The sequence below is a fragment of the Malaclemys terrapin genome, chromosome 11, assembly GCF_027887155.1.
Source record: "Malaclemys terrapin pileata isolate rMalTer1 chromosome 11, rMalTer1.hap1, whole genome shotgun sequence".
In the NCBI taxonomy this organism is placed as follows: Eukaryota; Metazoa; Chordata; order Testudines; family Emydidae; genus Malaclemys; species Malaclemys terrapin.
This window is the reverse complement of record NC_071515.1, coordinates 42,403,723-42,430,344: the sequence shown is the minus strand read 5'-3', so window position 1 is coordinate 42,430,344 and position 26,622 is coordinate 42,403,723. Positions and strand designations below refer to the sequence as shown.

The 26,622-nt window shown below is 41.2% G+C and overlaps 1 protein-coding gene across 6 annotated transcripts; it reads right to left on the bottom strand.

The window, feature by feature from the left end:
• Positions 1 to 711: 711 nt before the first annotated feature.
• Positions 712 to 23,011, bottom strand: FASTKD1 (FAST kinase domains 1). 6 transcript variants are annotated; one of them, XM_054044379.1, is made up of 17 exons: positions 22,823 to 23,011; positions 21,388 to 21,447; positions 19,537 to 19,929; positions 18,776 to 19,255; positions 17,707 to 17,775; positions 16,462 to 16,587; positions 14,220 to 14,618; positions 12,464 to 12,574; positions 11,060 to 11,191; positions 8,634 to 9,120; positions 7,698 to 7,812; positions 6,725 to 6,853; positions 4,927 to 5,058; positions 4,265 to 4,378; positions 3,754 to 3,889; positions 2,248 to 2,362; positions 712 to 884 (listed from the first exon to the last, which is right to left on the bottom strand). In XM_054044379.1, exons 4-17 carry the CDS (start codon positions 19,108 to 19,110, stop codon positions 795 to 797), a joined length of 2,490 nt encoding a protein of 829 aa, XP_053900354.1. In that variant the 5' UTR covers positions 19,111 to 19,255; positions 19,537 to 19,929; positions 21,388 to 21,447; positions 22,823 to 23,011; the 3' UTR covers positions 712 to 794. The 6 variants fall into 6 exon arrangements, with proteins under 6 accessions (XP_053900354.1, XP_053900350.1, XP_053900352.1 ...); XM_054044375.1 differs by lacking the exon at positions 21,388 to 21,447; XM_054044377.1 differs by lacking the exon at positions 21,388 to 21,447 and having other exon boundaries at positions 19,706 to 19,929.
• Between the last annotated feature and the right edge of the window lie 3,611 nt (positions 23,012 to 26,622).

The window sequence follows — 26,622 nt, the reverse complement described above, 5'->3', positions numbered from 1 at the left end:
GAAATCCTTTAATGTTATTTGTTCTGTCACTAGTTTTACCGCCACATCATGAGTTGCATGTGAACAGTGTGCAGTGTAGTGCAGATTGATTGGCTGCCACACCTTTGGACTAGTTTACTTTTTGGGGCCCAAGAAATATTCAGGGAGGCCCCAGCCACATTCCCTACACCAAAGGCCCAGGATTCCCCACCCCAGATGAAAATCCTCATTAGCTTCTAAGTTTACTGCCACTTTGATGGACCGGTACCAAATAGCTGCAGTATGGCCAAGAAAGCCTGCTTTAATACGTTTGGTTAGGATTCTTGCATTCCCAATGTTTCTGTGCTGCTAGTGAGATTCTGCATTCACTTCTTGTTATCCATTTTGTCACACACCAAAGAGCATCCCTCATTTCTAAAGGATTTACTGCTATGTCTGCAATAATATTTCCAAATTTTTGTTTAATAAATTCTGTGTGTCCTCCCCAGTCCCTTCTGAGGAGGTGGTAGTGTCATTTTATGGTCCAGCTGCCATAGTCCCAGTTGGTTGCAAGCCTTAACTAGCTATAACTTGGTGATAATGTAAAATTCAAGTTTCTTTATCCCCTTTTTAGACCTTTGCAACCAGCCAAGTCATTGATAAACTCAGGATTACGTCTCCAATCTCTTGATTCCCAGTGCCTAGGCTTATTCAGCGTGGCCTATAAAGAGATTTCAATGGAGAATAAATGTCTTAAGGTTAAAAAATATTTAATGTTACATGATCAAGTTAAATGTTTATATGAAAATATACATTCATGGATTGTCTCTTCTATATTACTTTGTTTCAAATATACTCTTTTTCAGATACTCCATCCATGCATCTTTTGATGACAGCTCCATGGAATTCCATTCAAAGTGAGGAATCTGTAAGACAGAGTTTGCACAGTAACTTACTGTTAACATTTCTTCTTGTTACAGTGTCACAGTAGATACACATACTCAATATGTGGCACCTTTTATTTAAGCCCTGTGCTCTCCATTTTAAGATATGTAAGGTTAAAGATTGTTATAGGAGATGTGGCCTTTTAATGGGCTATGCTTCATTTTTAATATTAGGAATTTCTTAACGCTAAATGTATTTGCCTGGTAACAGTCACCTTGCTTTCATAGAATAATAATAGTGGAGATGAAGGACCAGATGCTCAGGTGGACTAAGATGGCATAGCTCCACCATCATGTCGTCATTTCCTGTCAGAATTTCAAAATACCTCTAATTAAGGACTAAATCCTCCACTGATATAAACTGGCAATTTACACCAGCTGAGGATCTGACCCTAAAATTTTAAAAACTGCCTCAGCCAGGAAATGACATGATAAAAGTTGTGTAACATATAGTGTCAGAAGAATACCAGAGGGAGAAAATTAAGGGTATTCAAGCTGTCTGAAGAACCAAAACTGTGAGTCACATGGAAGGGATTCTGTTTCAAATTACAGTAGATGAAGCAAGAGTTAGAGTGGAACCTGCTTATAGTGAAGCTCTGCTTCTAGGGTATGTCTACGCTGGGTTGAAGGAATAATAAATCTAGATCTCTAATCCTCCATTGGGGAAGCTCCACCACTTGTAGCAACAGTGGAAGCAGTAGCTTAGGCAGGACATGTGTTTTTACCACTATGTCTGGGCTAGACACCACAGTGGTAAGTGTCCATGCCCTGTCTATCCCACAGCTTCCACTGCTGGAGCTGCACTAGTGGAGAATTAGGGGGTCCTAGTGTAGAAAGCCCCCACTTGAACTGAAGTGGAGCAAAATTCCCAAATTGATACAGTGCATTTCAATGGACTTTCACTCCTTTTAAATGGAGCTTCTCTCCACTTAAAGGTGGTTTCAGTCTGGCATTCCTTTTAGAATGCGGCAATCTACCAAGGATTAACACGTCCCTCACTTCCTCTGTTTGAGCGGCAGAGGCAAAGCAGCCACTATGCTATAGTGGAGGAAAGGTATACAAGATCATTTGACTTGTTTTGCTGCAGCTGTTCCTAGTGAACAGGAACTAGACGACACACTTTCCATAGCTATTTCCTCCTGGTAGGGAAAAATACCGTCTTTCCCCAACAACATTACAGAGCCTGGAGAATGCCCTGCAAATACAGGAGAGCATTCTGCCACATATGCCCTTTCCTGTTAAAGAGAAACTGTATAAAGTTTTTGAAGGGGAGAGCTTAGAGGATTCCACTGTACACACCAGTCCAAATATAAGGTATTGATATAACAGATTGTGTGCACCATACCTGAACCACCTGGTACCCCAAAATTTCCAGGTGTCTTTTTTTCATTGCAATTTCTCCATTGAGCTGACATGAATTTTTGCAAAAAGCTTTAGAATCCAGAAACTCCACAGCAATTCTGCTAACAAACAAAATAGTTACTTTCAAATATTAGTAGGATGTCTATTAGTGATCCCCCTATTCAATTATAATAGTTGTAGTCAGACTACCATTAGATTAACCTGAAAACTAAGGTTTAAAAATTTAAAGAAAATTAAACTCATTCTTTAAGTCAAGACTCAATTTTCTTCATATTTATCTAGACAAATATGAACTCAAAATGGTTCCCAAGAGCTTTTCCCTTTTACACGTCTGGGTAGCTGCAAAACAGAAAAACAGCCAAACCAATGTTTTCAAGGTAGACACTTTTGTTGCATCTCCCTACATAATTTTTGTGCATCTAACTACTGATTTGTATAAGCAAATACCTGATTTGCACACACAGAATAATAAAAATATCCCTGAAAGGCAGTTGTCAGCACAAACACTGCTAAAGACAAAGTTCAGAGAGGAAGCCTTAAATATAGGCATGAAGGACTTTAAAAAGCAGCCAACTTGAAACCAGTCTACCTTTAGAAAGGCAGCCAATGCAGCACAGATGTAATATCAACTGCTCAAACTCAGGAGCAAATGTGTTGCTGCATTTAGAATAAAATGCTACTGATGGAGAAGCCCTTCTAGCTTATCAGCTTTACCATTATCAAATCACGTAGATGTAGAACATGCCAGGTGTGTTCATCCAATGGGAGCACATGCACATTTTTTGGAAGCAACTTCTAATTAGAGTGTGTTGTTGCCATTGAAAAGTCAGTGTTTATTAACAGTTATCACGTGCCTGTATCTGAACAAAGCCAGCAGAAGGCAAAGGTTTAGCATCTCAGATACTGCTGTGGTACCTGTTGGTAAAGGCTGACTTTTTTGAGCCAAGCACTGTACACTTTAAAACTGTATACCCTTTTTGTCCTTTACATCTGAGAATCCTAAAGCTCATCTACAATCCTTAACCCTCCAAAGCCTGGCGCTGTCCTCTGAGTGAGTTGTATCTGCATTTTACAGGGGGGATGCTAAGGCACAGAGGGTAAGGCCCCCATCCTTTTAGGTTCTCCACACCTGCAACTTCACTAGGTTCAACAGCAGTTGCAGGAGATCTGCAAAGCAACAGGCTTTGAGAAGTCAGGGCTGTATTGCTAAAATTCTGCATCACAGCCATTCAGCGCACCTACAAATGACCAAAGAGGCTTTGATTTCCCACTTTCCAAGTAAGAGTTGAGGCCATACTGATATTAGGCGTTCACAAAGAACAGCTGTCCCTCCTGCCTTGCACTCAATACCACTCCTAGTCACAGGAGGTGTGATGTGTATATTAAAAAGCGAAGCCACAGCCAGCATGAAGGGTAAGAAAAAGCCAGAATATACAAACTTGGTTCATCTACTTAGCAAAATCTAATGTATAGAAACCCATGTACTAACCTCTGTGCTCCCGGTGGAAGCCCCTTCTTCCCCAGGAGCTGGATGTCTGGTCCCCACTGCACTAAGTCAGCCAAAACTATACTCTGATCCATATAGGGAAGAGGCTTTTTGTTTTTATCCAGAATGAATTCAAAATCTAAGAAAATGCAATAACCCAGTACACTAATCAATATAGGAGGAAAATGGATCTGATTTAATATCTAGAACATTTATTTTAAGAAAAACTAAGTTACCGTTATCACTGGAGTTATCAAATATTATTTGTATTATATAGGGTAAAGTGAGTTGTGGGGCTTTTTTTCCAGACCCACTTTGTATCCAGTTTCCAAAATAGCAACATTCTGTTTGATGGCTTATTATACTTACACATTTGGGGCACAATCCTCAGATGCTCCAAAGATATATAGCAATGTAGTTAGGGAGAAGACTCAGGTCTATAATAACCCCTACAGGAATTAAGTGTGGACTTGTGGATCCAAGGCTATTTCCACCAACCTGGTTAACCACCCACCTATTCCATAGTAGTAAGGCGTGAGAACAGATACTTTTGCATACTGGCTTCCTCCCAAGATCTCCCCCAGCATTCTACGAATCTGCTGTTGCGCTGTATTTGTGCTGCGATTGCCTACAAAAACAAAATGGACAAATTAGTGCACCAACATACAGGCCTGCAGTCTTGAAATAAAAATAGCGTCACAGTAAACAGAAAACTGCAATTGTTACACTAGATATCTGAAAACAGACAAAACTGGGATTAAAGCATTTCTGTAGAACACTAATGATGTTGTTTTACTTTTGTAAGCTAACCTTTCACAACCTACACAGAGCTCCACCACCTCTGAGAAGAAGACTGGCAGCCAGGTGCATCAATGGCACATACCACAACAAGGTAAGGGGGAGGGCAAATTTTGCCCAAGGACTCTGGAGTAAACCCTTACTTTTTTACAGGTACTGCCACAGGATATTTTCACATCAATGCAGGACAGATAAGACATCTGTTTTTAAGGTTTCATCTGACTTCTTTTTATACTAAGTATTACATTCAGTTATCAGCTTTTATAGAATGCTAATAAATAACCCCATTAAAATGCTTGAAGAAATGTAGCACCTACCGAACTGTTGGTCCTCCATAACTAAGAACAATAATGGCATTGCCTCTCCTAAAATACTGACCTTTACGCTGCATCTGCTGACAATAGCGCTCATGAAACCAAGGGATCTGAAACTCAGGGCATTCCAGACACACAGCTCTGTTCAATTCCATCAGGCGTAACCGGACCTTCCAATTCAAGTTATCTGTCAGGACTGAATTTAAAAAGTCAGCTAGAACACAGGAAGTCTGGAGGGGCACTCAAAATGGCTACTTAATTAATGGAGAAATAGCCTTTTAGCTAGCAGTGCACATTAATGCACTTAAGTTCAGAATCTTACAAAGAATATGGAAATCTCTCAACTGGAATTTTTTCCTTCTCTTTTTATTCAATAATAAGGAATTAGAAAAATGCAGCCATTCAAAACATCTCTTCTGAATTTCCTACCCATCAGCTCTTAACTAAATGGCAGGGGGCCAGCCCAGCAGCCTAGTTGTAGCAAAATGTGTCTGGGGGAACGGAATCAAAGTTTGGAACTAGTGCTCATCCCTTTGGTTACAGAGGGAGGAAGTCTGGGGGGAGTCTTCTGTTGTGGACAAAACCGCCACACAACTTCCTGAGCTATGCATGTGACAGTATTCTTATAAGATTCCTGCAGTAATGTAATTTATTTCAAAACAGATACTGAGTATGGGAAATGAATAACCACTCTGAAAATGTTATTTCAGCGCTAATATGAGGACAAGCTAACTGCAAACAAACCCTAAACAAAATCCTTGATGATGCTCAGATTCCAACTATGTCTTTTAAAACCAGTACACTGATGTCACTACTTCTTCCCACCAAGCATTCCAACCATCACCTGAATCAAGTTGTATTTGTGAAGGTGTCTTCCAGGAAGACTCAATTATTTAAAAGTATTTCTATATCTATAGTAGTATACTTATCTACCACACCATTTTGTGCCACACCCTACATAATTAAATTAGTTAAATCAGACAAAAGTAAGCAAAATAATTTAATTTCCAAAGTTTATAACTGGTTACAGACTAGATGTTAGACTAAAAGGCTAAGAACTTTTGAAGAACAAAGTTTATAAAATTCAGTGTTTCCTTACATAACACAGACACTTTAACTAGGTGTTGTGAAACAATCATTCTTTGCAGGATCAGGGCCTAACTTTAGACAAGACACAACAAGTGTGTGTAGCAAACCAACAGAGACGGTAGGGGAAGGAGCACAAAGGTAAAAATAGAAATTTATAACTACATAACTATGGTACAATTTAGCAGGTTGATTAAAATATAAAACATCTCCCCAAACTATTGCATTCTTAGTAGTATCAAACTCACTCTGATACATGGCAGAGCCGGTTTGCTGGTTGGCAGATTTGCCAGCTGGTTGAGCAGATGGGATGAAGACTTCAATTTCAAGTATATTTTCATTTTAAGAGAAAATATTTGAAAAGACACTCCTCCTTTACTGACTTGCCAAGACAGGAGTCCATGTTTTCCCTACCTCAACCAACAACATCATGACATAAAAGAGCAGAAAACAGCACTTCCTGTCCTGCTCAAGTGCCTATGTAATAAGATTTTGCAGAGGAAATAGAAACTTAGGATTTAGTATCTAAAAAGCTTGATCCTGAGAGGTGCTAAACGCCCTTGCACAGGACGAGCTCAGCATGTCTCAAAGTGGGCCTTAAGTAAAAGGAGGAAGGGACTGTGGTTACTAGAGTTTCAATGTAACAGTATTTGTCATTTTTAAATCTACACATGTACTTGATTACTGATTTGGGATCGTTTACAATGTAAAAGATATTTCAAAGCTTTACAGTCTTTATAAAAAGCATAATAAGAAAATGAGGGATAAATACCTACTTTCAAGCTGGGCATCCAGTTTGGCTAGGAAATCAACATTAAATATTGCGTTGATCAGGGCTGGAGGAAAATACTCAGCAACAGCCAAGGAATAACCAAGCAGCACTAGGATGTGAGGCTCAAAACAATCTTTAAAAACCAAAACATATATTTATATGGATATATTACATAACATTTGTTAAAAAGTCTAATGAAAATTGTCTAATGAGCTCTATTCTTCCTTCCATTAACATGCCTGACTCCCATTACTATCAACTGGAGTTAAATACACGCCCACTGCTTTGCCAATTTTCCCAATGAGGGCTGTAAAACTCTAACACAGTAAATTTCAGTTTATGTTGTAAAATATATTGTTCCTTGTAGCAAGGCTTATCACACCAGCCAAGTGGAACTGTGCCACTCCTACTCCACAAAAACTTGGCCTAATTATGGCATATTCTCTGCAGGAAGAAAATGACCAGTCTTAGAAGAAGTAATAGCAAGGTACTATATTACATAGCAATCTTTCATACAACTCTCAAACTATACTATCAGCCAAGAATTCGGTTTTTGTTCATCTGTTCCTGACTCACCATCTTCTGGTAATCAACCACAAGATCTACCTCTCCCCCAAATAATTAAGAGCCTGATTCCAATCCCTTTAGGAGAGGCCACATTAATTATTTTGAAAGGATTTTCCATTTACCCACATGACAATCAGCTAGTTTAAATTCTCACTTTCTTTGTACAACAATTCAAGATATATTCTTAGTCCCATAGCAACAGCAATTTCTGAAGTGTGAAATAAGGCTGTGAACTCCCATGGAAACACACAATTAATTCTGCAGAACATTACTTAGAAAAAGAAAAGAAAATTAATCTGTATGTTTCAATAGCCATCCAATTCCCATTTCTCTCAAGTGTACCTAAATTTGTGCCCTGGAAAAACAGTAACTGACACAATTCAGAGTCTATATTACCTAGCATCACTTACCTAAGTGAGAGCTACAATGTTGGATGCAAAACTCAAAGAACTCTTCACTTTGAGGAGGATCATAATTCAGAACAGTGAAGGGGCGGAGAATAGCATACATTCCAGAAGGATGGATCTGGATAAGAAATTTTAAAATAACCATTTCAAGAGTGAAAAAGAATCAATTTCAATACAGTCTGATGTTGCATTGTAACGGAGAGGTTTGTAACTAATTCAGAAGCAGAAGACCTAGAGTACATGGACTACTTTTAAATTCCAATGATTTCCTTTGCTCCTCAGATTTTACAGTATACAAATATTTTAAAATATACCAAACTGATGAATAATATTTTGAAGTATTAAAATCAAAGTCTCTGCATCAGAGCAAAAGTAGGAGCAGATATTTATAGCAATATAAACATTATTCTCTTCTTTCCAAAATCAGAGACATGCCCAACTTCATTGTCTAAAATCTTGTAGTTTCATCTTAGTACCACAAAACTAATAAATACAATAGGTTTAAAACTGTCAGTCTCTCCTCAGAAGATACTGTATTGACAACTCAGTTGAAAAGAAGACTAACTCATCTGTCCTCTTAGAAAGGATGATACCTGTTTCAGGAAAATTTTCATTCAAAACCTCCTCTATTTCACCCCTGAAGTAGAATAAATCTCTAGAACTGCCAATTAACAGGTCTGAAAACAGTGGTCCCCTGTATCTTTAATCCCATTCCCACCATTATGGTAATCTGATGCTTTCTAGACATTACTTACAATGATTTACAATAATTTACAAAGCAGTTGGAAGAGGAGAAAGAACACTCACTGCACTGTAATAAAAATATTATAGGAAAAAGGCAGCACATGTGATCATACCATCAGGAGCCAAACTTCTAAAAGTGAACATATATCATCTGACACACTAAAATTATAGTAACACCTGAAGTATCATCAATACCTTGTTTATATGTTGAACTGCCACAGAAGCTATTCTATCAAGTAATGGAGTACAGCGGTAGTTTGTTTTGAGGAGAAAAGTTGAAAATTCTTGTACATTCATCCATGTAATTTGGTCCATCAAGCGCTGACAAGCATTCACTGTTTCTTCAACAAGTATTTCTTCAAACCATTCTCCAGATATATATCTACGTTCTTCCAGCAACAGATCCAAGTCACTGGCTTTTTGAAGCCTCTGATATCCGTAGTTACTTAATTTTTGCAGAAGCTTTGCACTTGGTCCAGAAGTGCTTTGATGACGTGACTGATCACGACGAACCCATCTGACAAGAGCTGTAGCAAAGCTATTCAAATCATTTAAGTTGCACTGAGACAAAACTGCATCAACTCTGTTAATCACTACTTCATCCACTTGAGAAGAAGGAAGCATGGACAGAACACGAATTAGCATAGAAATGTCACGGGGTACAACATTAACTTGTAAGTAGCTAGAAGAAAGGGGAAAGAAACAAAACCATCAGTACTGACTAATATAATTTACGGATAAAAATAGCAAATAAATTATGTAAATATAAATTATATTTGAAAAACAAAACATTAACCACATTAGCCATCTACATTTCATAAGTTTGCAATAATGACAACAATGTGATAAAAGTTCAAAGCATGGACTACTACTGTCTTATTCATTGTGAGACCAACATTTTCCTGCCACTTTACTCACTAATAATGTGTGTCACCAAACTACCACTATAGAATCACCTGAACCAGAGCAGGTGAAAACAGAGGCATGAAAGCCTAAGGAGCAGAGAACAGGAAGCACTATTTAAATACAAGCAGATTATGAAAAGTGAACAGAAAAGAAGCTCTCAAACTGATCAATGGGAGGTCACTAGAGCCATCTCCCTGGTGTGGAAATAGTGGAAGCCATATTGCAGAGGATCTAAGAGGAAGCTGAGGTAATGGGACTAAGCTACATGCTGAAGGAAGGAGAGAGGTAGAGTGTTAATCAGAGAAAATGAAGTCATCAGATACATTTTATTTTCTTGGAATGTGAAATTGAAACCATCCTATAAGAAATTCAGATAAGCTGGGATGCCTCAGTTTTTAGGGTTGCTCTTTCTATCTTGATACTAGAAGAAGAATTCTGTCCAAACAGCTGCATAGACCAAGAAGGCGGAAGGCTTTATAGAGAAGCTCCTAGCCATATTATGTAAGAGAAATATCTCAGACTTGCCACTCAGATGTAAAACTGTCAGGCTCAAATAGTCTTGCCTGAGATGCAAGGGCAGCCCCTTAGAGAGGAGATCCTGCCTACTTGAGGAGACAGAGAAGACACATTTGCAACAGCTATACTACGTCTGAGTACCACAGCCTTCTTTATCAGTCTGGGATGACAATGACCAGGATAGTCCCTTCTCCTCTATCTTCTGAATTATTCTTCCTAGTAGTGGAAGAGGGAGGAAGGCACAGAGAAGCTAATTCAGTCAATGAGGCTCTAAGGGATGCTGATGAAACTTAGACTTCCCTTCTAAGGGCAGATTTTATCTTCCTGCCTGCTGGGTCCTCTGGGGAAAAAAAGCCCCTTGTCAGGAATTAACACATCCTTTGCCTGGGATACCTCATCTGTATCAACATTGCAGGAGAAGAAAGAGAAAGCTTTTGGATTGTGAGATTCTGCAGGCATTCCGGGTTTGCCAAATCAACCTTTCCCCAGCCTTCCCAAGAGGCACCTTGGGCAGTGTGTTAGGGACGCAGAGACACCCTCATCCCCAACAAGCCATTCAGACTGAGCTCCTTCCCCCACAGAAGGGCCATTGTGGGAGAGCTCCTCTTCTGTGGCTCCTAAAAGGGTCTCCTCGTCAATGGAGCAATAGTCCCCCAACATGAACTATTAAGAGTCATTAAACCCCCTTAGCTTTGTTTGGGTTAACTATGGCACAGCAACTTGGCCAAGCGCATGAGGTTCCCCAGTTAAAGAAGAATACACTCATTTGTGTTCCTTTCTTTTTCATTTGGGCTGACACCTGAGTCCCTACTTCTCACAAATGGATTATTTTTAGGCATTTCTCCAGGCAGAAATGCCCTTTTCCATCATCTCTTCCTACAAACACTAATAAAATCAACGTAGCAGCTGTCAATGCTCTTGCTGGAATGCCCCCTATTCTAGTGTTCCAGTGTAAGAAGACTCCTTGCCCATTCTTATATTTTATGGAGAGCATATTTATTACATAGATCACTACTATGGCTAGAGTCTAGACCACATTCACTTCCCATCCTAAAGTTCATGTGCTTTTTTAGACTTGAATTGTTACAACAGTTTTTTTTTTTAGTAAAACATTAAGCTCTAACAAGCTGTACATAATTGTGAAGTAACAACAGTTTAGTGTAATAATCAACAGTTATATTTACAAAAAGAATACGCACCCAACTACCAATCCTCTTAATTTGGTGTAAAGCTCTGCATTATAGTAATGCAGCAGCAGCAAGGCTTGCGTTATTTTTGCCAACTCTAGGGGCTTGTACTTATCCAAGTACTTATGTAGAAGAGAAGCAATTCTGAAACCAATGCGAAAAATAAGAATAAATTCCTTCATTATAATTTTGTGGAAAAACATCACAGAGGAACTTCTTACATCATGAACAAGACATCATTTAGACAACACCTAAGATCCTACAATTTGTTCTGCGTGGGTGGACTGCAACATCCACATGAAGCCCAACTGACTTCAATGAAGCTCTGTACAGATGCAGCAGTCCATCTGCGCATAATGAATTGTAGAATCGGAGCCTTAGGGAGTGGCAACTGGTCGGTGTTAGTCCTGTATTATCTCTATAATGTAAGGACTGTGGTGGTCAGACCTCTGGCTTTGCTCTGAGGTTCCTCTCTATTGTTTAATCTTATGAAGATTTGTTTAGGCTAATGGGTTTCAACAATCACTATGAAGTAATAAGACAGCCTCCTACTGCTCTAACAAGGAAAATATGTGCTGACCTTTTACTTGGTTTGCCTTCAGTTAAATTTAGAGAATAAGAATCAGTGGACCAGATACTTGAATGGCGTAAATTAGAATAGCTCCATCAACTTCAGTGAAACTATACCAGTTTACACTAAGAGAGGATCTGGCTTGGTCAGATACATGAACTAATAATTCAAAATAAAGTCTAATAAACTGGAGAAGAAATTCAGCAGAATACCAGATCAGGTAGTCAAATGTGCAGGATCAGCATGTTTGTTACAGAACACTTAACAAAACATCAGAATATACCAAAATATTCCTCCTGTTCTAGGTTTCTTAACCCAGATAGACAGGGCTGGGTTCAGACACAGCCTTTTCTCAGGCACTCCCCTCTTCACTATTCCTGGAACAGCTGCTGTTACCGATCCTCCCTGCAGCACCTATGAGCCTGAGTTCCTATCAGCTCCTTTTTTGCACCAGACAGGGCAGGGCCTCTGCAGCTTGTCATATATATGTATTCTGAATTGTGTGTCTGTATTGTACAACAGATCAGAGAGCCTGAGAGTTCACTCATATTCATAAACTAGCTAAGGATGTTAAAGTCAATTTGGTAAGACCACATGTATTTCTAAGAAAAATCCTGAACCAACTGAACTTTGGATCCAGCTGTGACAACATAATTAAGAAACACCGGCATAGCATATATACACTGCACGTATATCCTGGCTTTATCAGCTTCCAATTCCAACCCTCCTCAAATCTGAGCACAATTCTGCCTCATATGTGAGGATGCCTGAGTATTTTTCTGTAGGAAGTGGAAATTGCTTACAAAGAGAATTCAATAGAATGTATTATTATTAGAAAAAATTACTTTTGAATCAGATGTGAATTTCTACATTCCATTTTTTCCATTGTTTCCACTACTACCAACGCTTCGTTACAGTTAAATTCTTCCGCCATTAGTAGTGCAGTTGCTATTAACCTAAAAAGGAAGAGAAAAGATGCATTTTGCAAGTTTCCAACAATTCTCCTGTGTAATAGAGGAGAATACAGTAATCACATTTGTCTGAAGGACGGAAAAGAGATTTGTACTATGGGAACTATAGTAGAAAATAATGGAAAACAAACTCCTCCAAAATAAAGACCATCACTTTTTTATTTCCTACCTCAGCACAGTTGGGTAGAAAAAGCATAAACAACTGGGTAAAAGATGAAAGAGTACATGGTAGGCACATGATTTGGAATGATGCTAGAAGCTAGCAAATGGTCTACTTCTGTAAGAAGAATAAATTGAAAAGGAGGCTATGAGTGAGTCACTGTTAACCGCTATACTCTTTATAAGGGGATCTAGCACTGACAAATTGGTGTTAGAGGACACAAGAGTGTTAAGTTATTCAAAATCAGTCTGCCAATGAAAATCCAAAGTTAATTTTTTTGCACAATCAGGTCAAATAGAGAACACTGGATTTTTAATCCAGTGGTGTTGCATCAGTTTATGTTGGCATCAGTTTGGCCCAGAAACTCTCTACCGTGGACCAACAAGTCTGCACGAGCACAACTAACCACTGCCATTTGGGGGGCAGGTGCTGCAAGAGGGCACAACCCCATACACCCAAATCTCAACTTTCATTTGAAGTCTAGCTTATGATAGCAAAGAAAAGTTTGAAAACATGACCAAATGTAACCAATGTTTGCCTGAGTTTGCAGACTGCTTGAAATGATGGCTCGCAGAGGCCTCTCACTACCACCACCCTGGCATGGGATTGTGTGTAGCATGAGAAGAGCAGACAGAACCAGTCCCCGCGCCCAATTACAACCCAGCAACTGGGATAAGTACTGGAAGATCTCCTGCTGCAACCCCTGCTTCTCCAGGACAGATGGGGGAGGAGGGACTCAAGGGGTCGGTCTACACTTACCCGGTATTTCAGCGGCGAGCGATCGAACTTCTGGGTTCGACTTATTGCGTCTTGTCTGGACGCGATAAGTCGAACCCGGAAGTGCTCACCGTCAACTGCGGTACTCCAGCTAGATGAGAGGAGTACCGCGGAGTCGACGGGGGAGCCTGCCTGCCGCGTGTGGACCGAGGTAAGTTCGAACTAAGGTACTTCGAACTTCAGCTACGTTATTCATGTAGCTGAAGTTGCGTACCTTAGTTCGAATTAGGGGGTTAGTGTAGACCTGGCCAAGGGTGCTGCTATTCTTGTGTAAAGAGAAGAGGCACAGTTTGCTGTCCCGATTTCTTAGGGGCTTGCCACTTCCACTCCAACTGGAGGGCAGGACCACAGCCTTAGTAATGAAGCTATGGGGGTGGGGCAATGTAGCAGTGTTGCCCTTCCACCTTCCAGACAACAGCTTTTGGGATAAATTGTTACAATATTGTATCACAACGTAACAACAAATTTGCAGTCTAAATGATGCCAATTAGAAAAAAATTGCTTCTCTGCTCATGCGTGCATGGATAACAGAGTAGCAGGCCAGACGATCCATTTTAATAGCATACTAAGCATGGGGAAAACTCAAGATTTGCATGACTTTAAATACTTGAAGTCTTAGATACTAGTTTGTGTGAGGGAGCACCTGCATACACACACTAGACATAAATAAGATGTAAATAGGGCTAAACTTACCGTTCTCTTACCTCTGGTCCTGCCAGAGGCCCTAGAGCAGCAAATAATTTTGTGAAACTCACAGGATTGATACAATCATCAATAGTTTCAGTCAGCTTCTGTTTAATGACTAATCGGAATTCAGTGTTGTTAAACTGTAGAGTCTGGTATAGTGTAAGGATATGACTGATGCTCTCTAGATCAAGCTGACTGAGATTCTTAAGGAAAATCTTATTGCATTTTTCCAGCAACGGACGGTGAGTTAGTCTGACATTTCGAAGAAACTGCACCATCCTTCTGGCATGGTTGAAATGGAAGCAATTCTCTGTTTCCAACAGAAGTTCAGCCTTTTGTATTAATTGTTCTTGAAAACTCTGTGAGATGACACCAGATATACTGACCATCAAAACCAACAGGACCCTAAAAACATTCAAGAGATTTTACACTTACACACTGAGCTTTAAAAAAACCTAACAACATTTTTAGAAATAACTAACAAAATCAGAAAAGGGACAAGGAAAAGGCTTTACAGTGGATGTTGCAGAAGTTCTCTCTTTCAAGAGCTATTTAAAATCCAACCTGAAAAGTAGGGCTTGGTGAAAAAAATATTTTCTCCATTATAGCAAAATGATAAAAAATTCTGGTTCTGCTGGGATTCATAAAAAAGTTGGGATTTTTCTGCTACAAGGTAACAGAGCGTTTGCAGACGTAAACTGATTGGGATGAACCTGTGTCATGTCTGATTAAAAAAAAAAACTATGCAAAAGCTAGGGCTCAAATAAAATTAAAAAAAATTAAAGAAAAAAAAATCAATTCTCAAGAGGGAGTTGAAAACTAAGAAAGAGAGGTGGGCTTCCTCCTCTTCTCCATATCCTACGTGGACCTTTAGTGAACCCGACTGCCCTCGACGTCAGTAAGTCCAGAAGACAAAAGCTGTCCAATATAAGGGATCTTTTGAAGATTAGTTACTTAAATTTTGGAAAGTACTCTGAAGAAGAAAAATGCGAAACAAATAGAGAGCATCGTTATTACTATTCTCAGAAGCTGTTAGCATTCGATTTAGCTTCAACTCCTTACTAGAAAAACTACCAGTCTCATGGCAGGAGACATCCCCTGCTGTTCATTTGAGTCTAAAACAGGGATGGACAATAATTTTCGCAGGAGCAACTCCACTAATTTTCGTAAGTCATCATGGCCCGCACATTTCTACTATATTGATGAAAGAGGTGCGGGGTCTGGGAGGGAGTTTGGATGCAGGAGGGAGCTCTGGGCTGGTGCAGAGTGTTGGGGTGCAGGAGAGGGTGAGGGGTGTGGGTCTCGGGGAGGGAGTTTGGTGCAGGAGGGGGCTCCGGGCTGTGGCAGAGTATTGGGGTGCAGAGTCTGGGAGGGATTCTGGGTGCGGGGGGTTCTGACCTGGGGTAGGAGTGCAGGTGGGGGTGTGAGGTGCAGGCTCTGGTCGGGAGGCGCTTACCACAGGTGGCTCCCGGCCGGCTTGCACAGCAGGGCTCAGGGAGGCTGCCTGCATGTCATGGCCCACGCCACTTCCGAAAGTGGCTGCAGCTGGCTGGTGCTGGCACCTCTCTGCGCGCCCCTTGGGGGAGAAAGGGGACAGCAGGTCTCCGTGCACTGCCCGCACCCACAAGCACTGCCCCTGCAGCTCCCATGGCCAGTTTCCAGCCAATGGGAGCTGTGAGGAAGGCGCTGGAGGTGAGGGCAGCGCGTGGAGCCGCCTCCTCCCCCTCTCGGGGCACGCAGAGATGTGCCAGCAGCAGCTGGTTCTGGGAGCAGCATGGGGCCACGGCAGGCACGCAGCCTGCCTGAACGCCCTGCTGCGCCGTGGGACTTTTAGCGGCCCGGACTCGGAGACCATGAGGAGGCCGGACAGAAATGTTAAACGGGCTGGATTTTGCCCCTGCCCTCCCCAGTCTAAAACCTCAGAAAAGACAAGTTAAGACTCAGAGTTAGGATACAGTAATATCTTCTTTTTCATTGGCACAGTAGAAAACTACTCTTTTAAGAAGGATCAAGTAAATTCTTGAACAAGTTTTGCACATGTTCTCCCCAAAGAGACTCAGAAGATGACTTATCTAAATTTCCCCAGAATGGATTCATCCATGAAGACTGACCCTATGCCATTGTACAATCATTTGCCTCCTCCAAAATTTGAAGAGTTGATAAAAAGTCAACGTCTTGAATAAGCAAGGCATAATAATTCTATACATATTGAATCTAATATTATTCAGCTTCCCTGGACCAGAATTACCTTATGTCCTGTATAGAATCCAAGTTCATTTTCACAATATCAGCTATTTTGCCAATTAGAGGGGTAGAGTATATCTGTTGTTCATTTAGACACACTGCAAACCTAGACAGAGTTGGCAGACTAAACCTGTTGATACATCAAACAAAAGAAAACTGAACAGTAATCATTTATTTTTCTTTCCCTAAAAGCATGGAAGTAAAACATCTAATACAATAATTAAATTAGCAAGTAGACAGAAGTTTAAAATTAAGAAACAACCTCCCTGCTCCTCCCTCCCCTCAAAAATCAGACCCATATAAAATGCTTTCCTAAGAGGTCATCCTCTAGTAACATTCATGCCTCAACCAAAATAAAATAGAAGTCCATAAGGAGAAAGTTCTGAACAGCTTAAAAACCTATGAATTTTCATATCAAAATATGATAAGAAGCACGTGTACACAGTCTGGTAAAGTACAGAAGGAGTTCCTAGGTTTAGTAAGGCCACCGAATGGAGTGGTTAAGATTATTCTATCATGCAGTAAAGTGCTGCCATGTTGGATAAATGTTGATGAAGTGAATCTGAAAATCAATTAGTGTGAGTATTAGTATGCAGTACAGGCTTTTCACTAGCCTGTGTGTCTTAGCTAGTAGGCTAGGACAGGCTATTCGGTCCTGTTGGTGACAACAGAAGAGAGTGATGCCAGCCCCTGCATTCAGCCAGGAACTAAGGAACAAAAAATGCCATCTCAAAATAAACACAAATGCAAAGAAGGAAAAATACTAGGGTTCTATACTAAAAGTCTTTTTTAAAATTAAGATGGGGAAGAGGAGAGGGATATATCTGCCATTAAAGAGCAGGACAACTAGCATAACCCTGCTTTATCTATCAATATAAAACTGTATGTATGCCAACTTTGAATTTTCTTTGTCGGTGGTGTCTGTGTTCACACATCTAAATATAATCTTAAATCTGCACTCATTTTTCTAGATACCACAGCCTCTATTGTTTAGTATCTGAGCACCTCCATTGGCCATCTGCAATTCAAAACTCCATCAATATTCAAAGCTTGATTATGTTAAAAAAACAAAACCAGTTCTAAAGAGGAGACATTCCAAAAAGATAGTTGAGGTTTAAAATAATGATATAAAAATACTTAGATAATGTCTAAAACTCTAGTAAGCACCCTGTGAAAGAACATTTATAAACTCAAGCTGAATATGCTTGTAATTTACATCTCTCTGGAGGTAGAATAGTATAATACTTGCCTTTCTAATCTTCTCCATGCTTCCACAACCAGCTCTTCTACCAGAGAATCATGGGCCTCAACAGTGAACCTTCATAATGATTAAAGACAAGACAAACCAGGCAGAGCTGCATAACTCTTAACATTTGCTTTAGAAGAGCTACACAGACTCTAGTAAGAGAGTTATATCCAGTACTAATTTGCATGTCTATGGCACCTTCCAGCCAAAGGTCTAACAGCGCATTACAAATGTTAATTGATTAAGCATCATAACACCCCTGTGATGTAGATAAGTATTCCCATTTTACACATGGGGAAACTGAGACACAGAGACATCAAGTGACTTGTCCAAAGTCTCACAGTCAGTATGGCAAAGCTAGGACAGGATAGAACCCAGATCTCTTTACTTCCAGCCTTGTGATTAAAGCACAAGGCTGGAAGGATATATTTATATAAAAGAAATTAAATAAAAGAAGCTTAGCCTAATACATTTCAAATTATTCAGGTTTGTTCATTTTTAAAACATACATATGTTGCTCACTGGAAAAATCAAATTAGCAGATATCTCCATTAAGGTTACCAAATGTAAAAGTATAGTTCAAGGGACACCATCAACTTGAAAAAAAACCAAACAAAAAAAAACCACCACCACATTTGTGACTGAGAATTTTGTACCTAAAATGAGAGAAGATGGCAAAAATGTGGTTTTCCCTAACTGAAGACAAATTGAGGGAGGCTAGATTACATTGTCCAGTGGAGATCCAAGAGTTATATTGGCAGGATGGCCCTTGCAATGATTGTGGATGGAAGACAATCAAAGGGAATGCCAAAGACTCGTTACATGGACTGAATATTAACGGACCTTAAAGAGACCAATTTGCATGACAGCCAGGAGTACAGTCATGAGTTTTGGAAGAAGGCTGTAAAAGTCACTGACTGTGAATAGGGAAGAAGCAAGAAAGAAGAAGAAAAGTTGACAAAAAGTTAACTTCTAAGCCAATATTATTTAATTGAACAATAAAATGTTTAAGATTATATTTACAGGGCTCATTTAAAATTGGTTATATGGAATTTAATATTATATTGCTTACCTCAATACACTGTACAGCGTATCCACCAAGAGATCATCATCCATAAATTCTATCTTGTTTTCAGCTAAAATGCAAAGAGTAAGAAACTGGGAATGGTTTTTTACATAGTCGATATTCCTCAACAGACGGGACTTGTCCTTTTGAAAGTTCCACAGTTGACTAATTGCAGTTCCAACGTGTTTTTCAGATAGTCTGGCTTTGTTCTTTCCAACAAGATCAAAGACCTGATCTTCAGTTGTGCAGCTATTTAACTGTCTCAGCAACGTGTCACTACTCAGAGTTCGAAACTGGCAACGTCTCAGTGCAAATGCACAAATATGCCTCACACAAAGCATTTTTGTCACCTCCACAAGCTACTTTTAAGATGTCCAGAAAAATGTTTTCCTCCTTCACTTTTCATAATAATAAAAGCCACTATTAGCAAGAAGAGGACGCATTTTGAGACACACAAACTTGTTTTTCTTGCATCTTTTATAGACCCTGTCGGAAGAGGTATACATGAATTCTAATGTATCCGTAATAGTATTGATTTAAGACAGTGAGGTAAGTTAATAATTAGCAGCTAAAAATTAAAACTACATCCTTTTAAACTTTTGGAGTTAATTTCTCTTCAGAATACACCAGACTTACACTAAGGCCCAAATTCTTCCTGTGAATGCCCCCCCGCCCATGCAGGACATTAAAATATTCAGTTAAATTTAAAACAATAAAATACACTTGATATATTTTCAGATTTAGAGATAAGAACAATTCAAACTTACATTTTTTGAAATGTTAAAAGCAAAACTATAGAAAGCACAAAACAAATACGATAGCTCAGAGCATTGTGACCAAACCAATTAGTTGCTTAAGAGTTATAGCCAGACCAGAATAGCTGGTCCTTGAAAGCTCTAATAATTCTACAGGCTACATATCTGTGGGGATGCACACCATCTAGCCAGTCATGGAATGCCAATTAGTCAGAGCACCGGCTTCTTCCTTACTGAAAAACTCCAAAATGTACACTCCTGAAGAAATAGTGCTGGAAACCAAGAATAGGATTTATCTTGTTCCCATCAACAGACTTCAGTGCTCTTCAGGTGCAGGTGTGACTTCACCAGCATAGCACATACTGGGCATCACACCAAACCCAAACCCAGCAATACACAGCAGCCCTAAAAAAGAAAGAAAACTCATACATTATTTTGAACAGTTCATACATGGTACTGAACTTATTCCAGCGGTGAGTGGGAGTAGTTGCAATTTTCGTTTTTGTAGTTCACCTTTAACTAAAAATAAAAAAATAAAAAAATAAAAAAATAAAGCCCAAATAACCCTCCAAAATCCATTACATGCTTTTCCCAGTGTTGCACACATTCATGCTGACATCACTGATGCTGGTGCACACACAAGGAAACGAAGAAAATTAAGCTGTCATGATTTATGTTCCATTTAAACACAAGGTAAAGTATTCTGTACAAAATGAAAGTGAACAAAAACAAACAAAGAAACAGAAGGGATAGGAATTTCCCTGCTATCAAGTTGTAGACTATTTTAAGTATTTTTTTATAATCCCAATTTCCTTTCTACTCCAGTTTTATAAAATACTTTTATCTCTTCTATCCATTCTGCCCTGTACTGATCGCTATAAAGCATTCTGATCTACCTCTGTATTATAAAGAGTTCTGTGATACTTTTTATGGACAAGGTTATATAAAAATAAATTCCAGTGTAGTTGAATTTTTCCTTCTAGAAGCAAGGCAACACACTTGCTCATTTCCTTGAGATGCCAGCCTTGTTACACCTGTTATGACCTCTTAACATAGGACTTTTATTACTGGTACTGAAATAAGCTAAAATGCAGACCAATACTCGATAAAGAGACATTGTAAACTGGAAATCTAGTAATTTTCAACAAATAAGTTAAAAACATTCTAAGTACTACACTGGTCCCTGCGTCCCTTGCCAATTTTTGTGATTTTAAAATCACGTTTTCCCATTTTTTAAAAAAATGTTTTTCTCTCCCTTGTTTCTCTGTGTGTGTGTGGGGGGGGGGGGGGGGGGGAAACAAAATCAGACAATCAAAAGGGGAAACTGATTCACTCTTCAGGAGAGACAAGTTTTCAGCAGAAAAGATGAGACTGAGTTTACAAAGAGCTGTTAAACTACATAAAGTAAACAAACTAAAGAAACAGAAAATTATTATTTTTCTTTCGTTCTGAGAGAATGAGAGCACAGATCAAAATTAGGACAACCCCATTATCTTGCTGCCCAACTAACACTGGCGCAGATATTTTCCTAGCCTAATTTTACAACACAATTAAGAAAGCATCACACAAACACTTTTAAAAGAGACATTGTCAGGTTAAAAATAATTTTTAAAACATTTCCTTAGCTGTGTTACTAGTAATACGTAACTGTAAACTAAGTATTTCCCTCAGTTCAGATGATAAGAAAATTACTTAGTTTCAGTAAAAAGCAACAGAGGGTCCTGTGGCACCTTTAAGATTAACAGAAGTCTTCTGTTAGTCTTAAAGGTGACACAGGACCCTCTGTTGCTGTTTTACAGATTCAGACTAACACGGCTACCCCTCTGATACTTAGTTTCAGTAATAACTCCCACACTTCCTCACCTTTCACAGGTTCAGGGTAGAGGTGAGCACAGGCTCTGCCACATGTGCTAACAAACTATGCTGCAAGACAGTGAGAAGGAAAGTAGGTCACTAGCCCCATGGAAGAGAGTTAAAGGAGATGATGACCTTCTGTGGAGATGTTTTGTGTACCACAGGATTTCCCTGTGCGCTCGGAACATCCATGCCCCCAGCTCCTCTGCAGGCCCACCAATTCCTCCATCCCAAGGATTAGGGCTTGGGACCTCAGCCTGGTGGAGCTGCACAGTTTCCAATAAACTTTTTCCCTCCTGTAGGCTTTTAACTAAAGCAGATGATTTATCCCAAAGCTCTTAAAAATCCTATAAGACAACATTAATTCCAATTGTTACTCTTTACAAAGAGAAGTGAAAGAAAATGAGTACAGAGTAAAATTTATTTTGCCATAAGCTTTAAAAATATACTAGTCAAAACAAACACACAAAAACCTATTCAAAGAACAGGCTTATTACATAGTTTTCTATGTATTGTACAAAAGATTTACTGAAAGGACAAGAAACTCCTTTAAAATTACCTCCAAACAGATTAAACTAACATATTAAGCACTTCAAGTTGGCTCATAAACCAATGAGAGCCACAAAGTTCTCAGTTAAGGATGAACTTTATACGTCCTTCAATAACTACATACTAATAAGGCACAGTGAGAAAACCATTTTTAGCAGCGCATTATTGTTTTGAGACCAGAGACATACAATAGGGTGGATTTCACTCATCGCCTAATTGTCTTACTTTTATTGAGTTGCCTCACAGCCAAGGCAGCATCAAGGTTAGTAAAATATGACCTAACTTTTTTTCCTTCTGTTTGCTAACTTCATGCAGTTCGTTGCCATATGCAATTCAATACGCTGGCTAGTATTCATACAGCACTTCCAAGATGTAAAGGTCCCATCTGGCCTTAAGAGCTATGAATCTATGTATATGCCAAGTACTATAGGGAGAACAGTAATTAGCCCTATATTTGCGTGGCCTAACATTTCCCATTTTATAAATACTGTATATAAAATTATATAATTTTAAAGCACTTCAACCTCTGCATGGTTTGCAACAGGATTTTAAAAACTGAAAGGGGGGTACTCCGAAGGTCAGGGAGCGGTCCCTTTTGCCCCATGAAAAGGCATCCAGATTTAGCTGTTATACAGCTTCGAAACCTGGCATGAGAGTATGATGGCCTTCTCCCTGCCATGCTGATGCTCGTGGGGGCAGGCGGGTGCCCATGTGGGTGCTATCACCCCCCTCCTGCCAAGGAGGGGAGTTTATTCTGGTGCCCTCCTGAAATGTTGGCCGGCGCTTCAGTACTCCCAGTTACCAGCTTCCACCCCGGGCCTGAGGGACCCAGCCCCCTGGCCAGCGCACAGCTGGAGGGAGGCGCAAAACCACGCGGCTGCTACCGGCCACTCACCGCGGCGCTCCCGGGCTCTCGGATCCGCATGGCACAAGATCATCGCCTCAGCCCCCAGGCTTCCGCCTGTGGGGGGTCTCACGACCCCGTTTGGCAACCGCACCCCGCTCTGCAGTCCTACTGCCAAGGTGCGATGGGAACACACCGAGCTGCCACCCCAGCCGCCCAGTGAACCTCGGGGCCCACCTCGACTAGCGCAGCCTACACTTCCCAGCATGCAATGCTCCAGACAGGGGCCGCACAGACCAACTGAGAGCATTGCATGCTGGGATCAGTAGTCTCTCCTCCTGGAAATAGGCAGATTATTAACTGAGATAGACTCTGCGTCTACTGAGTGCATTGCATGCTGGGAGAGTTGTAGTTCCCATGGTCTGCTCCTCTTTGCTGGGGAAGAAAGTGGTTGCAATCCATTCAGTTTTATGCAAGTTATGTGCAGTCCTTGTTAGGCTCCTGACAAACTACCAGCACTCTGGCTTTTTCAGCTGGTCAAACCCTGACCTCTCCACAGTTGTGTGATAAATTGCCAATCCTGTAGTACTCCTTTTACTGGGCAAACTTTGGGCAAGTTGTGTCTTCAGCTGAGCAGAGTTTGGATGCCCTATGACCCACCTCAGTGAAAGTCAGAGAACACAGAAGAAATAGACTTTCCAATAAAAAATGATCATGCCTTTTTTGTTTTTCTTTCCCCAAAATACTTTTCTATTCAGCATTTATCTTTGGACTTTGAGTTTATCCTAACAGAACAAAATGTGGCTGCAGTATGTTTAATTTGTACATATGTTGCAATCATGATGTACTAAGTCATTATATCTGTTGTTTTATATATATATATATATATATATATATATATATATATACACACACACACACACACACAAGGGCGTGTGCATTAATTTAAATTTCACTGCTTTTGGAGGAGCACATTCTGTGCCCCCCACCGCAGCCCTGGGGCCAGAGATGTCAGCTCCTGCTGTGGCCCCAGGATGGGAGGAACTCGCTCTTCCTGCCACAGCCCTGGGGGCAGAGGAGTTCTGTACCCCTGCTGATTATTGGGGGGCCTGTGCCCCCCCCCTTGTGCATGCCCCCGTAGATACATTAAAATGACATTATTTAGGTTGCAAAGACAAGCACTAAAAAGTTAGGAAATAATTAAGATTGCCAGAGCAACCTGAATTCAGACCCTTTATGAATACGCATTATAATACAGTCTTTAATATATTATCATATCATTTTTTCTACCTCTCTCCCTCATTCAGTGCACAGGAAGCATGGTGCTCACTTCATCAGGAGCGAGCTATTCAATATTTTGTTCTATCCTCATTGCTCAATGTGTGGTCCCAGGCCTAATTTACTACATTCTATTTGAACCGTGCTTGGAAGTGAGAATTATTAGTTTCCACATGAACTTTTCGATTATGCTTATCACTCTAGTTTCTGAGTGCTTCACAAATCTAATTTGAGACACTCAGGAGCTGATTTTTCAGAATACTTAGTATTATTATAGTTTGGTGTGTATTGTTATGGGTCAGGTCTGGCCACACTGCCTTCTATTAAATACAAAGATGCCATTTTAATCAGTGCCTGAAACAATAGCAGTAGCACCCAATTTTTCCTCCTAACTGGGATAACCCATAGGGCCCCGAACTTTGACTAACCACTCTGGTTAAAAGGGTAAAAATGTTATATAAAGCACTTTATAAGTTCAAAGGCCAGCTCCCACTGACTCCAGTTGCAGCTGTGAGTGCTCTGCTCTTCTACAAATCAGGTCTGAGGGTATCAAACTGGGAACCTAGAAAAGGAGGAACATGAATGACTTCCTATGAAAAGTTTGATTTAAGTGATTTGTCCAGCATCACCTATGGCTCTGTGGCACAGGCAGGGATAGAATCCAGTTGAAGGCAGCGCCTTAATCATGAGACAGTCCTTTCTCCTCCTGCAATCTTCTGCCTTAGGCCTAGCCCAACAGAGATGGCTGCACACCCAGCTGGTCTACCTCCCTCCAAACCATGCCCAGAGACACAGGTGCCAATTCCGTGGGTGCTCCGGGGCTGGAGCTCCCACGGGGAAAAATTGGTGGGTGCAGAGCACCCACTTGTAGCTCCCCAACCCGCCTCCCCCCGCCCCAGCTCGCCTCTGCTCCGCCTCCGCCTCCATCTCCTCCCCTCAGGCCGCCTCGTCCTGCTTCTACCCCCTCCCAGCTGTTTCATGCGGCAACCTGGGAGTAGGAGGAACGCAGCACGCTTGGGGAAGAGGCGGGGCCAGGGCGGGGATTTGGGGGAGGATCCAATAGGGGCAGGGAGGGACTTGGCCACCTGTGCCCAGAGAACATCTATACTGCTTGTACTTCATACCATCCACTTCCTCACCCTTGTGTCCTGCCCTAATACCAAGTGGACCTGCTGCCACCTGAGGAGGGCAAGGACCTCCTTGCGCTAGCCTGTATTCCACTCTGGTTTCAAAGCCTGCTGGGGATATTAGTTGACAGCTCCTCTGGGCGCGTACCTCGTGCAGTTCACAAACTCCCCCAACACTTGTCCCTTTTGTGGAGAAGTAGACCCTGGCACACCTCTGTGTAGAGTGCGTCAGGTTGCAACCTCTCTTCCGGCTCCCCCAGAATGTCTTACTGAGGTTCTGGCTGCACTTTTCTCTGCATCTCCTGATCTACACACATTCCATCTGCAGTTGCACTAAGTTGCAAAACCTCCTTGGCAACCACCTCCTGGTGCTGGCCAAGACGCCCATCCACCACTCCAGGAGGAGGAAGCTGGACTGGGGGGTACACTGCAACTGTGAGGCTTATTTCCAGTCTCTTGCCTGCTTACATCTCTGGCTAGAGTTCCGCTGAATGGCATCCAATGACTCCTTGGAGCAGTGGGTGCTGCTGTCTGGCATTCTCTGATTGGTTTCCCCCTCCTCTGGATCTCTCATTCTTAACCTCTGACCTCACACCCACTACTGTTTTTGTCATTTGTTATCCCAAGAACTCAATTTTAGCCTAGGCTTTGTGGGGCTTTCCACTTAGCTGAGGGGACAGGCCTAGACCCACCTGCCCCAGACGGGTACAAATAGTACACAATCCTGCTCCAGATCCAGAGTAGGTCAATCCTATGCACTGAATGAGGAAGAAGTCCTGTAGAAAAAACAGTAGGTGTGCACGTAATTATTCCTTATTTTGTGCCCATCACGTAGTATCTGAGTGTCATAATCTCTTTCTCTAGTTTAGATAGTGGAGGCCCATGGTTCCTGCTGGAGGCTACCCACACGTACTTGTGAACAATATTCAGATATTGTACAGACATGCTAATTTTTTAACTGACAGAAGGCCCAGTCAGGCCCATATTTTATAATACAATATATCCATACAGGCTGGCATGAGGAGGGATACTGAAGTGTGTGTGTGTGCCCCTCTCCTTGCTTAGGGAATAGATGCTCTGGCATGGGCCAGGGCCCCTCTCTTTGCTTGGGGTACAAGGGCTCTGGCATAGGGCAGAGGCTGTGCCCCCTCCTTGCTCAGAGGCTCTGGCAAGTGGGGAGCACTGCCCACTTGGGACATAGGAGCTCTAGCAGAGTGGGGGGCTGAGGCGCTCTCCTTGCTGAAGAAACTGGGGCTCTGCCAACGGGGGGCGGGGGGGTCTGTGTCCTCTGCACAGAGGCACTAGTGTAGGGGGGTCTGAGGCCTCTCCCCACCCAGGGCACAGGGAGCTAGTGGCTGGGGGTACTATGCCCATGTCTTAGCTCAGGGCACAGAGACTTGGGGGAGGGGGGGAGTTAGGCCCTCTCCTGGTTCTGGCCACAGGGCG